General features: G+C 38.2%; 1 protein-coding gene across 4 annotated transcripts in view; it reads right to left on the reverse strand.

Moving 5' to 3' along the window:
* EPHA6 (EPH receptor A6) overlaps positions 1-14483 on the reverse strand; it is a 543420-nt gene that overhangs the window by 245010 nt on the left and 283927 nt on the right. For all 4 annotated transcript variants that reach the window (XM_075434878.1, XM_075434861.1, XM_075434886.1 and 1 more), the window contains exon 5: positions 5713-6048. In XM_075434878.1, coding sequence (XP_075290993.1) covers positions 5713-6048 — 336 coding nt within the window. The remainder of the gene's footprint in view (positions 1-5712; positions 6049-14483) is intronic.

A 14483-nucleotide genomic window follows, 5' to 3' on the forward strand; every position in this document is an offset into this window, starting at 1 on the left:
TGCTGGCTCATGGTTAACCTGCCGTCCACCCGGACACCCAGGTCCCTCTCCACAGAGCTGCTCTCCAGCAGGTCCACCCCAAGCCTGTACTGATGCATGGGGTTGTTCCTCCCAAGGTGCAGGATCCTGCATTTGTCTTTGTTGAACCTCATCAGGTTCCTCTCTGCCCAGCTTTCCAGCCTATCCAGGTCATGCTGAATGGCAGCACAGCCTTCCGGTGTGTCTACCACACCTTCCAGTTTGGTGTCATCAGCAAACTTGCTGAGGGTACATTCTAACTCTTCATCCAGGTTGTTGATGAAGAAGTTAAACAAGACTGGGCCCAGTACTGACCCCTGAGGGACACCACTAGTTACCAGCCTCCAACTAGACTCAGCGCCGCTGATGACAACCCTCTGAGTTCTGCCATTCAGCCAGTTCTCAATCCACTTCACCGACCACTCATCTAGCCCACACTTCCTGAGCTTCCCTAGGAGGATATCATGGGAGACTGTGTCAAAAGCCTTGCTGAAGTCGAGGTAGACAACATCCACGGCTCTCCCTTCGTCTACCCAGCCAGTCATGTCATCGTAGAAAGCTATTAGATTGGTCAGGCTTGATTTCCCCTTGGTGAATCCAGGCTGACTACTCCTGATAACCTTCTTTTCTTCCACTTGCTTGATGATGGCCTCCAGGATAAGCTGCTCCATCACCTTTCCCGTGATGGAGGTAAGGCTGACCGGCCTGGGTCAGCCTCACTGGACCCAGAAAATTCAGTAGTTTCCTGGGTCCTCCTTCTTGCCCTTTTTGAAGACTGGAGTGACATTGGCCTTTCTCCAGTCCTCGGGCACCTCTCCTGTCCTCCAGGACCTCTCAAAGATGATGGAGAGTGGCTCAGCAATGACATCCACCAGCTCTGTCAGCACTCGTGGGTGCATTCCATCGGGGCCCATGGATTTGTGGACATCCAGATCGCTTAAGCGATCCCTCACACAGTCCTCCTCGACCAAGGGAAAGTCATCCTCTCTGTAGGCTTCTTCTCTTACCTCCGGGGCCTGGGATTCCTGAGGGCCAGTCTTAGCACTGAAGACTGAAGCAAAGAAGGCATTCAGTAGCTCTGCCTTCTCCGCATCCTCCGTCACCAGGACACCCGCCTCATTCAGCAGCGGCCCCACATTGTCCCTAGCCTTCCTTTTGCTGCTGATGCAGTTGAAGAAGCCCTTCTTGTTGTTTTTGACATCCCTTGCCAGCTTCAATTCCAGGTGGGCCTTGGCCTTCCTCATCGCATCCCTGCACGCTAAACTGCTCACTTCCCTCATATCTCCATCTGCAACATCTACACTTCCTAACACATCCCTACCCCATCCTTGTTTCTCACACTTGCTGGGCAAGACACAGCACATGCTGTTGCCACACAGGAACTATATGTATCCTTTCTTTACTTACTAGCCAACAGACAGGTTAAGTCTTCGGTCAGCTGACATCTCTAGTCCAGTAAGCAACCCTTACGTAGCTGAACCTTGCTTTTCCATTTGCAGACCCAGCCAACAGCTTGGCGACTGTAAGTGGTCATTTTTCACACTTCTGTTGACAGACCATAGTATCTGTGAATCCTTTCTCTCTGTTATTGAACTCACATTGGCTAATGGGTTCACAGTTCTTTATGGTGCCTGACAATGTGCCCACAGAAACTTTGTTTCCTTATGAAGCCCGGTGGGGGGCAAATCAAAAACATGGATATTGAATTAATGAATATTTGTACAAAATTAATAACTAAAAAAGTCATGAATGCTACCAAATTATTTCCATATGACTTGTATTAATGCTAGTAATTTTTTTTCAGTATTGGATCAGGCCTGGTAGTGCTTTAATCATCAAATCTCAGAGAGGTTTGCGGGATGCAGTTTGCAAAGCCTTTTCAAAGTACTATTTTCCTTTAGTCTTCTTGTCATTGTCAGAGCTGAGCAGCGCAGTTAAGCTTGTTGATGCTGGTGACTGCATGAGGAGCCAGCTAAGTTTTTAATATTAGCTGTGGTAGAGCTCTGCGCATAAAGATGAGCCTTCATCACTTTTGAATTAGTTCACTTCTCCTGTCAGCAAATATTCTCCCTCTTTGATGCTCTCAGACTACTCTACTCATTGTCGCAGAATACAATTCTTCAGTTTCTATGGATGCCCATGGTACTCTTCACTGCATTACTTTATTCAGCAAAATGCCAACAGCAATATCTTCTCCAAAAAGAGAGAAAAACCCCTGAAGAACAAGCTAATAATTTTGCATGTTTAAAGAAGAATCTGTTAATTTCACATAAACAATCAAAAAGAAAGGGCCACTAGAGGGAAGTAAATCCTATATGCTCAAAGAAAATAAAATGCTAGCTCCTCAGCTACTGTAAATTATTGCAGCTAACAGAATGGTCTAGATTTACAACAGCTGAAGATATTGTTCTATATTCTTAACAAAGACACGACAACTGAAGGAAACAATTTATATATTTACAAAGAGGTCTATCACTTCATGCAATGTGTACACCAAAAATAGTCAAACAGTATGAAAAGATTACATATAAAAAGGTAGTATGAATATGGGATAAATATGTTGTGTAGGTATAATTTATTATAGATCTAAATATTTCATATCAGACACACAACTGTCCTGGTTTCAGCTGGGATAGAGTTTATTTTCTTCCCAGTAGCTGGTATAGTGCTGTGTTTTGGATTTAGTATGAGAAGAACGTTGATAACACACTGATGTTTTAGTTGTTGTTCAGCAGTCAAGGTCTTTCCTGCTTTTCACCCCACCACACCAGCAAGCAGGCTGGGGGTACACAAGAAGTTTGTGGGGGACATAGCTGGGACAGCTGATCCCAATTGACCAAAGGGTTATTCTGGGCCATATGACTTCGTGCTCAGCATATAAAGCAGGGGGAAGAAGAAGGAAGGGGGGGACATTTGGAGGGACGGCCTTTGTCTTCCCAAGTAACGGTTACGTGTGATGGAGCCCTGCTGTCCTGGGGATGGGCAAATACCTGCCTGCCGATGGGAAGTGGTGAATGAATTCCTTGTTTTGCTTTGCTTCCGTGCACAGCTTTTGCTTTAGCCGTTAAACTGTCTTTATCTCAATCCACAAGTTTTCTCACTCTTCTGATTCTGTCCCCCATCCCACTGGGGGGGAGTGAGTGAGCGGTGTGTGGTGCTTAGTTGCCAGCTGGGGTTAAACCATGACAATATCAAAAGAGAAAAAATGTTTGAAATCAGTATGTTTGGGCTTCTGGTAATGCAGTCCTTGCACACATTAAGTTATTTGTGATTTGTTGTCACGTCACGCATATAATCTTGGATCTTTGTTTTATGTGAACATGTGCACAAAACTGCAACACCATGCAATAAGTACTGTCCATTTCAGTGTGATTAAGATTATAAGGAAAGACTGCAACAGTGAGTTTACTGTTTAGAGGTACAGCTAGAAAAAAAGGCAATATAAAGGTGATTATTTAGTATTTTTGGTAAATAAGGCAGAAGCAAAACTATAAATTTCTTACTAATAGCTGGCTAACAATAAAAATGAAAAGGTCACTAATTCTTTTATGTGAGAACTTCAGTGTGATTTATAAACACTAACAAAGCCTCTGCAATGTTCTGAAGCTTTAGTTCTACAGTTTTGTTTTCTGAGGGTAGATGCCCTAGCTTTCTATGTATCACTTCTTATTTCTGACTAAAAGTAACCCACAAAAATGTTTATTGTCGTCTTAATAAGTTCCATCAACCAAAGCTCCATTAATTTTCTTCCATATTTCATATGACATTATCTTTCTCTCTTTTACTCTTAAATATATATTTACTGTGCTTATGATTTTATACAACTACACCCTTTGTAAGCCTATAAAAATGGTTTTATCTTTATAACTGCATTTTATAGATGCCCCCATTTCATTTATTACAATGTTTTCTTCTGCAAAGCTGTCTTTATATATCCAAATAAACTGACAGCTACTCTGGAAATCTCGTCTTAAATTCTCAAGCTCTTCCAACAGCATTTTTAGTAATGTAAGAATTATTATAGGGAATGCAAGCAGCCTGTGCTCTAGAGTTTACTGTCAGTGCATCACAAATTATCAAAACATTGGTCTTTTCCCTGTTTTGAGTAAACTGCAGTGAAAATCTATATCCTTAAACCAGGAACAGACAACAGCAAAAGACATATTATTTTTTAAAATCCCGCCACTTAAATAGACATCACAAGCTGTGTTCACTGTTAGCCAGTTTAAAAACAAACCGTATCTCTGGTGACCTCCACCTGTGCATGCTTGTTGACTTGCATTTAGTACCATGTAACAAAACATCTAAAATTAAGTATACATAGAGGTAGTTTCTGGCAAAACATTTTTTTTAATTTAATGAGAAAGGAAAAGAGAGATACAGATTTGCAACATGATACATAGCCTAAGAGCTTAAGGCAATTCTCAGGGCAAGGCATATATTATTAGGCATCTTATATAATTAGCTTTTCTGATACCATCATCACATGAACCATGAGTGAGTAGTTTTCTTGCTTTTTCTCATCCATTTTCATGAATATTATTAGTATTACCATCATTGTCATTATCATCATCATCATCATCACAGCAAGCTGTTAATTTTTGTATGCCCAAAGGCAAACAAGTAATTATTCACTCATCAACAAAACTGCTTGTCCCAGATACACAGGTAAGCAGATTTTTGCGAGACTGATCAGTGAAAGAACCCTGGGCCTTCCTACAAGTGGAACATAACAGGATCCTCCTGAACATTAGCACTTCTACCAAACACTTTCATATTATCAAAGGTCTTCTACTCAAAACCGTAGTTTTGCCAGTACGGTTCCTGTTCTGCATTAAATACTTCAGCTACAGTTGCAATGTCACTGCACAGTAGGTGAAAAACATTTCTGGAACAAATGTCAGCAAGGGATAATTTTGAAATAACCTTCTCACAAGCGAGAAGATAACACTGCTATATAGGTTGCTTTGTTGGTAACCTATGATGCTGTTTCCTGGCATAGTAAGTATTTCTAAAGATAGAAGGAAAACAGCTGCAGAAATAAACAAAAAAATAGAGTTCTTACAGTTTCCCATATTTCTCATAAAGGTCGGCCTTGGACATGAATTTGAACTGAAATGGGAGGAAGAAAAAGCTCAAAACCAGTAATGCAAAATGGACAATTAAAGGAACAAAAAAATCTATTAGGACACCTCACCTAAGGAAATGGCTCATACAGACATTGAAGTATCTTAGCGAAGCATGCTGCATTAACACTATGAAACATGGATACTAAAGGAAGTGAGTTCACTTTCATTTTGCCTTTGAATTGTGAAATTGCAATAGATAACCTGTGGTGTTTCACTCTTTCAAAATGGAAATTGTAAGGAATGACTTGGCAAAGCACCAGACGCAGACTCCAGTTCTCATGAACCACTGATACAGTTAGTCTTAGGCAGTTACAGCTTGCACTTAATTTTAAACAGGAAGGTACGTTTTTGTGCCCTGAGTATTGGGGTCAAGTACCAACTGCCAAAAACATTTAACACCCTCATCAGTAGAAGCTGGAAGTCCTCACCAAAAGCACTTAAAAACATGTAACAATCTGCAAAACATCCTAACTCACTGACCCAAACTTCAAGAAACCAAACGATCCCTCTAATAATTGCACGGATGACAGGGGCACAGTAACAGACATGCACTGCTGGGACTTACCATCTTGATCTGTGGTAACTGTGATAGCTGTGAACTGCTTGGGAGAGAAACTCAGCTCCGAGACTCCATTTGTGGCTTCTATTTCGAAGGTGTAGTTCACGTGCGACACAAAGTCCATCACTGTCACAGAGGAGTTGATGAGACCTGTGTGCCTGGGGATGAAACGGATACCTCCCCCACAAATTTCACACTGGCTGGCATCCGACCCACATTTCTTACAGATGACACTGTAAGTGAGATCTTTTCTTCCTCCGGTATCACTTGGGGGGCTCCATTCCAACATGAGAGCTGTTTCATTAATGTTGAAAATCACATTCCTTGGAGCAGAAGGTGGCCCTGCAGAAAAGGAAGGGAAAGCCAGTTAAGCAACACTTGTCTATTTTGGGAAAAAAAACCAAACAACCCATGAACAAAGACATTAGTCTCAAGGCAATTATTTGCAAACAGAAGCTAAAAGAGCTACGTTTCAATAACAAATTTAATGGAAAAATTAAAAATTATTTAAATACTTACAACCTTTGAAAATTAAGCAGGAATAATAAATAGGTAAGATCATAAAATGCTGAATATCTAAATAAATTAGAATTAATACAGCAATAATTTAAGGCAACATAAAAATGACTTGGGAATGTCAAACCTAGACTTAATAACACAAATTTGCACTAAATATCTCTTGATCTTGTGGGTTACTGGGGTAGAGCTTCAACTACAAAACTTATTTCCTTATTTTATGTCTCGCAATATAGGCTTTTCTGATACTTACAATCTCTGATGTTTTATAAGAGTTAAACTGAATAATAAATAAATAACAGCTTTGGAATAACTACAAGAAGTAAAATTATTTGTATTCCTTCTGCAGGGCCAGATAGTTTTTCTAGCCTTCACTGCTTATCCCCAGGGATTTCTTCACTGCTGTTCATTAATAGAGCGAGGTGGCAACAGGCCAAGACTATTAGGCATGAGAGATATCTTACAAGTTTTTTTCTTTCCCACCTGGCACCTCATCAGCATCAGTATAACAGTGAAGACATCAACCTTGCAAGCTAAAAATCTAAAAGGACGGCAGCAAAGCAGGAGAAAAAATAATTCCTGAAGACTGGTGGGCGTGAGGCTAAGGCAGTAGCAGCAGGCAGAGTATAGGCAAGCTCTCAGCTAGCCAGCAGATGGTAAAGCTCTCTGTGTACTGTCAGACAAACTATGAGTAACGCATTTCCCATGGATCCCACAATAGTCACGGTACATCCAACAAGGTGGAAGCTGTTGTGCTGACTTACTGTGCAAGGAGCACATGTAAATCACCTGAGGCTTTATATATCAGCTTCCACAGTCTGATGGAAGAACTTTATCACCTAATGATTTTTCAGACAGGAATTAGTGAAGAGGTGAGGGAAAGGCAGGAATTGTTAAAGGAAGTCTGAATAATCTTACCTCCATTTCTTACTATATTCTTCTTCCACTTTACATATTTTAATGAGCACTTACATACACATGGTATTCAAACACTATTTGTATATAGATCCAAAATATGCCCACAAAAATTATGTAAGAAACACAGATTTGGCAAAATGCAAGGCTTTATACTCCAAGTTTTGAGGTATATATAAGATGACTGTGGTAAACTCAGCTGGGGATTTCCGGGTTTTTTTGAGCTGAATGAGTCCAATAAGCATTGTATTCCCACCTCTCAAAAAAAATGACAGTGCACATGGATTCTTTAGCCAGTGGTTAGCAGAATTTTAAAACTTTCAGCTTGCTTTGCAGCTTTTCATGATTTATACAACTTGCCAGCAAGACTTACGCATAAAGTTTTGATTGAGATACTGTTCAAACTTCAAGTGAGCTTTTCATTCAGGGCCTCTCAAGCAGACTGGAAGACTATATGAAACATTTGCAAATAACATCCGCTAATTCTTACACAGAGTGTATTTCACCCAACAAATTGAGTGACACACGAAATCTGAGAGAGTCAGATAATTAAAATATAATAATGTCCTTTATAAAAACTTGAAGACAATGATGGAAGAACTAAACAAACAAACAAACCCAAAGATCAACACTCTTGTCAATTTCAGTTCAAGAACTTGTAGCATGGGGCAAGACCTTGTGTCCAAAGGATGGTTAGATAAGCGGTCAGAACTTTGCATTGATAAGGAAAATAAAATATCAAAGCTCCTCTTAACATTTCATAGATAAATCAGGATCTCAAATCTCAGTAAAAAAAACCCCAAACAAACCCTATCTTTTTCCAATCATTCAATTCCATTGTTTCTTTTTTCTTAAGATCTGCAATTACTACAGCATTGATATGCTGATTCAATCTTCAAACTTTTAGCTATTTATTTGACTGAACACAATGTAGTGATTTACAAAATCAAGCCCCTGAGTGGTTCTGAAATATGCACCTACAACTGAAATAATTCCATTTGTTCAAGTTCTTCATTTTTGAAGATGACCCTGAATACTAAAATGGACTACACTTTAACAGAAAACATTACTATATCTTGTATTTTACTAATAAACTACATAGTAGTAAAGTGCTATACAGCTGTACCTACACATAGCAGCAAGAATGAATACTGACTTTAATGAAGGAAAGAGTTGTGGGAAAAAAGTCACTACTCACCAACATTTGTCATTTTAAAGTGATGCTATTTGTTTACTTATGTGGCATAAACGTGGGTATAAAAGCTGGAATGCTTGTCAAGGGAAAAAAAGTTTGTACGATGTAGGAGGGATAATGTGAATTACTAAACGTTAAGGTTTTCTGCGAACTATAGTTGAACACTTGAGTTGCTTTTTTCTTTCCAGCATTAATTTTTAACTTTAAATATCTGAGACTATGTTTTCATTAAAATGATTTCTGCCCTAAAGTAAATGAGTTAGCTGCTGGATTTCAAGCATATGATAATTACAATATTTGGAGGTGTTACATCACTTTGCATTTTTGTAGTGGACAAGAAAGTTTAAAATATTTGGAATGTGTGAGTATTTATATCTATCCGTGCAGAGTTCATAGTTAGCAGACAAAAAACCCTGGACACTAAAGATCAGTTATTTTTCAGCGTATCAAGGAATCATTTAGCTGAACAGTATGTGACTCATTTGCATTGAAGATTAATATTTCTGGAACCTGTCAGATGAAAATTATTTTTGGAATTTGTAATTTTTATGGTCACAGAGAATATTTTGAGTATTTCCTTCCTGGTCTTTGACTGTGACCTTATGATGACTCTAACACTGAAATACTGTAATATGTAGCAATTTATAAATGCAACTTGTTAACAAAGGCTAATTATATTTATACATTATTTTACAATGGTGTGGAAAAGAGAGACAAGGCACAGCCTTGAAAAAGTTGATGCAGTCCAAAAGCCCCTACAACCTCAGCATGTCTCAGATTTACAAGTCTCTAAACTTCCCATAAAATTACTGTGAGGTTGATGAAGCCAGCTACTCAAAACTGTCCCAAGACTGGAATAAGCTAAAACTAGCACAGATTACTTCAGCTTCAGTTCTTATTGTTTATGTGCAGAGGATAGGAATAATTATGTTTCCTCTAAAAACATGCTTTGAGAATTAAATAATGACTGACCTTAACTAATTCCCATTGTTAAAACCAATGAGGAGTTTTAGGAATATGGAGGATGAGCCTTAATCACACTTACATATGTGCATAACTTTAAGCGGATCAGTAATCCCCTTGAAATAATTGGTAATACTCCCGCACTTTAAACTAAGCATGTGTGTAATTGCTGAAAGGATTGGAGCCAATGTTTTAAAACTGGCTTAAATTTAATCTTACACAAACTATAGATATTACAACAATGGGTCATCATAGCTCAGGGTTTTTTATGTTACTTCATCAACTTTGGCAGGCCAAAACAGGAATTAATGAGAATCCAGGCAAAAAGGACAGTTTTGTCTGGCTTTGTCAATTTTAATTGTCTGTCAGACTTTTTTGTACTATATGTAGATGGCATCAGTAGAACAACCAATACAGTAGGTAAAATACACTTTTTTAAAAATGTATTTTTTTATTTTTACTAGAGAGTGAAGGTTGTTATATTCATGATTTGGGACTTAATCCTCAATTGTAAGAGAAAACATGAATTATTGTACGTTCACATTTCAATGAATAGGGAGAACATTATCAATTATGTTAGGGATGTCTGAAAGTACATAACTGTCCGCCTGCAAATACCGAAAAAAACCTCAGACACCCTTCATACTCAAGGCCCCTCATGCCAATTTTCATGACGATTAAATAGCTTTTTAATTGCTGTTAAATTATGCCAGTTAAACTGTGATTTCATGCAAATATTAAGCTGTAATGACATGCAGTGAATCATTTACTAAGATTTAGAACTTGGAACAAAGAGAGACAATTAATTCTAATCCTCAGATTCAGCTAAATTATGTGTCACTGGGCTTTTATGAATGTGGCCTGATTGCTTTGTTATCATTTATAAATTATACAAAGATTATTTGACACATTGGAAAAACTTGGCAGCAATAACCCTTCTGCAGACATCTGCGTGCAAAGTGCTCAGGGATTTCCTTATAATGATTTTTAAGGAAAAAAAAGGTATATTGGTGAAAATGACGGCTCCTTTCCTCACAGCAAAATTCATGACTCTGGATTTTATGCAAAAAGAGTAAAACACCACTCAGACGGGTAAGCATTAAAAAAAATGTAGCTCTTCTGCTTCTTAGATAAGACACAGCCCAAGTGTGAGCAATGTCTTTCTACGCTCTCTGTGGAGTAGAGGTGTTGATGTCTTACGGAGAAGCAGGCCCACTCCGAGAGAAACAGAGATGAGTTTATGCCTCATGCAGTGCTCCGCACCTCATCTTGCTTTGTGTCTCCTCTCCCTCTGTGAAGGTGAAGTGCATTTTGCTCTTTATGGAAGGAAAGAGGAACAAATCTAACACTGCAGAAGTCTAGTGAGGGCAATGAAGTATTTTAAACACTACAGTGTGATGACTGTCTGGAAAACACTTTGTAGCTGTTTAAGTGAGAACTGTCTGTTACCAGCTGTTGGACTCTTAAAAATGTGTGTTATTTGACTACTGAATTTACAGTGGAAGGGGAAAAATTAACCATCATCTTCTGAGAATACTCAGAATCAGCATTTGGCTGTAACACTTGAATTCATAATTGCTTTTTTGTATACATACATACATGTAGCATAGATAAGTAGTGTCACTTGATGTAGAATGCTATATTACATTTTTTCCTTTCAGAATCACTTACTCTTTTTCTGTGAGACAAGCAGCAAGAATGGAAGCCAGTGACTGCAAACCAATATTCGAAGTCCGAGCGTAATGATAAATTGCAAACAAGTATATATAAAAATAACAAGAGAGGCAGTAGAGTTGAAGGCTTCAAGCCTGTTGCTTGATTTTGCTGCTGGCACACAGTGTTGACTCTTAAAAATCGAGGATACAGTTTGTGGCAGAGGTTATTGAACAGATCATAAGTTTGTCGGGTTCAAAATTGTTTAAGCATAACGTGAAATGAGATGCATTCAGACTCAGACACCCAATATAAGCCTGCCTGCCTTTGACCTTGAAAAGATGGATCAATTTATCCAATTACATTATAGTGGGAAACTTTAGAGTTTATGCACAGAGTAATCAGACAGGGGATTAGATATGATGCTATTTGTTGCTCACTGTGTATGCAGAGATCACTGATGGAGTACTCCCATATGGCAAAGAAATACAATAAGGAGAAAGAGTAGCAGCAACAGATTGATAACAAGTGCCAATCAAATGGAAAAAGGCTAGGAGAAAGAGATTAACAATATATCGTCATGTAATTTTTATTCCTCTTATTAAAATCAGAATTCTATTATGCTTTTCTGCAAAGTGCACACTCTTCTCTTACAAAATACATGAAGCAAAAATGGGAACTGTACAATTTTAGAAAAGCATACAGTGTGCACTTTCACAGAATTAATGAAATTAGATTTGAAGTGCATCTTGAAAAAAGTGGATGCCTGAAGCTAAACTCTTAAATTCATAGGCTCTTAAATCAAGGTCCTTATTTTTGCATAATGCCGCATATGCAAGTTTTCCAGTACTGATTAAAAATTCTTGAGTGACGAATAGTGTCTAACCCTATAAAGGAACGAAAAGAGAGAGAGAATAAAATAGCAATCTATCTTAGGCATATTGCTTTGCAGGACTTGGGGAAGCAAATAAAATAGTATCAATACAGTTGGTTCAAAATGTTTTAATATGAAGAAATCCGTAAGGTGAATCTACTATTCATTCATTCTGTGTTTGATTCAAGAACAACTCTCATTGAAAAAGTCACAAGAAAAATATCTAATCTCTTCTGTCACTTCACACATGTGAGGATACAAATTTGCAAATGAAGATCAAAAATGCAGATCTGCCCCAAAAGTGGTTATGTAGAAAACGCATTTTCTTACTGTACAGCCTTTTCTCCCTATTTAGTCAAACTGACTCTTTTTTTTTTTTTTCATAACCTTTCAATTGCTTTTATTACAGTAAAGCATGACAGTTGGGAAGGAAGAATCTAAATTCTACTCTGTCTCATATCTGTATCTTTGTTTATTAAATTTAAATTAGCCACATCTGCACAGACCCACCGAAGGCAGTGAGGTTGTATTTATGACAGAAACATAATTTTAATAACTGAGAGCATAATTTGAAAGCAGTGGGGCTAAAGATATCACTTGGGGAATAATTTGGCCTCCAGACTCTTCATTACTGATGATGTGCAAGAAGATAAGAACGCAGTCTGCCTGTCAAAAGTCTCAGCATCATTTGCAGAGCTGACAATTAGTGAAATAATCAACATCGTAGGTATAAGATGAATACGTCTGCTGTTACAGTCATTGAAGTACTGATACCTTGCAGTCTAGGCTGAATGAGAGGCAATGCATGGTGGCACTGAATCAAGAGCAAGGCAGAAACCAAAATGTTGTTCACTGTCTCCCTTATTTCTTATTTCTCCCAAGTCGGGGTACCTATGTTGTGGTTGGTTTCTTCCCTGCGTCCACTTGCTTGCTTTGGCTGACATCCTTAGCAGGAATGGAGAGGTCTGGCAGCAAGTCTTCCCCGACAGTTTTTGGCCAAAGCAGCTCTCATCACCCCATATTTGTTGGGAAAGCACTGTGCTATTGTAGGTACCTGCTCCCTGGTGCCACATGGTTCTCATGCTCCTCCCTACCTTATCAATACTAATGGGTAGCAGGGCTTAAAATTGTACCCTGAAAGATAATTATGGAAACATAATGCCACGTATGAGTAATTCTTTCAGAGAAGAACTGTCTTTTTTCAGAGAAGAACTGTCTTTCGGAGATGAAAAATCAATAACATACAAATAATATGGAACCACATCTGCATAATACATGAGTGAAACCATCTTTGTAAGCATGAAACTGCCAAGAGCGCCTGGGATGTGCTTTAGTTCTGTGGGTATGTTTTAATGGCCTGTGCTTGGGGCACTCATTTGAGTGGAATTATTTGTAATCACCATTTTCCTATGGCAAGTCTGGAAGCAAATAGATAGGCCTATGTGACTTCCTCCAGAGTGAGCTGACAGCAGATTGTGTGTGTTGGATTGGGGTACCTCTTTGAATCCCATGTCCCTTAAGCAGCTGGAAGCTGGGACTTACCCTTCCCCTCTGAAAACCCTATGGCTACATTAGACAACCTTCTGCTAAGTGTCTTGGATCTGAGGAATGTCATCTTTGGTGACCATCACTCCCATTTAGCGGATGGACAATGTCTTGGTCTACGTAATGACCTCAGGATTACAGAGTGCCTATGACTTTGTAAATCAGCTCCAAATTACCTGGTGTATTCCCAGTTTGCCCAGTAGAGTTCCATCTGGAGACCAGCATGAGCACAGGAAGTAGCTGAATTCTGGTAGAGACAGCTCAGTTGTTTTTACATAGTGCTGCCTTATGCAGTGTAAGCATACCAAAATTATGACCATACGCTGATGGTTATTGCAGCAGTACTTTGGTTTTATGGTTTTAATTCTTAAGCTTTTCGTATACTTAGTCCATTAAAATACTTCATGCATTTAACATGTTAATTTTTCTACAATTCTCTTAACAAGAGGATGGTGGCACAAAACGTACTTGAATCAAATCCTCCACCAAAAGAGCTAAAAAAATGCAACACAGAAAGCTAAATGTTTTAAAAAAATTTGCAAACAGATTTTAATAATCTTTATAAAATGACAGGATTTTATATGTAAATATATAATTTCCCCACAGATTTTTAAATGCTGCTGTTTGTTCCCAATCTTGAGATTAAACAGATATAGTTGCTTTATGATGCATAAATGTATTCCATTGAGTAATGAACCATGTATGAAAATCTATGAGAAATATTTTACTAAGTGAAAATAAAATTTATGCTTTATGTTTCTAGACATCAGCACATTGATCAAAGTAATAAAAATTTCTTCTCAGTCAGAACTTCTGCCCCTAGGTTACTGGGCATCAGTATTGTCTTAACGACAAATTTAGGTTAGTCAAAAATCACAAAATGTTGTATTTTTTAAATCATCAAAAAATCTAAAGAATTTTCATTATCAGAGTTGTATAAGAGGGAATAACTCACTTTTGAAAATAGACAACATGCAAGAGGGCTTAATTATATCTCCTAATTGGATACTTCTTTTTTATATTTTTCTTGTCTTTTTTAAAGAGTTTAGTTTTTATTTGATTGTGTTGGGATGACATTTGTGTTATAATTTTAATTTAAATTTGGGGACACAGCAG

Source organism: Opisthocomus hoazin, chromosome 1, assembly GCF_030867145.1.
Source record: "Opisthocomus hoazin isolate bOpiHoa1 chromosome 1, bOpiHoa1.hap1, whole genome shotgun sequence".
NCBI lineage: Eukaryota > Metazoa > Chordata > Aves > Opisthocomiformes > Opisthocomidae > Opisthocomus > Opisthocomus hoazin.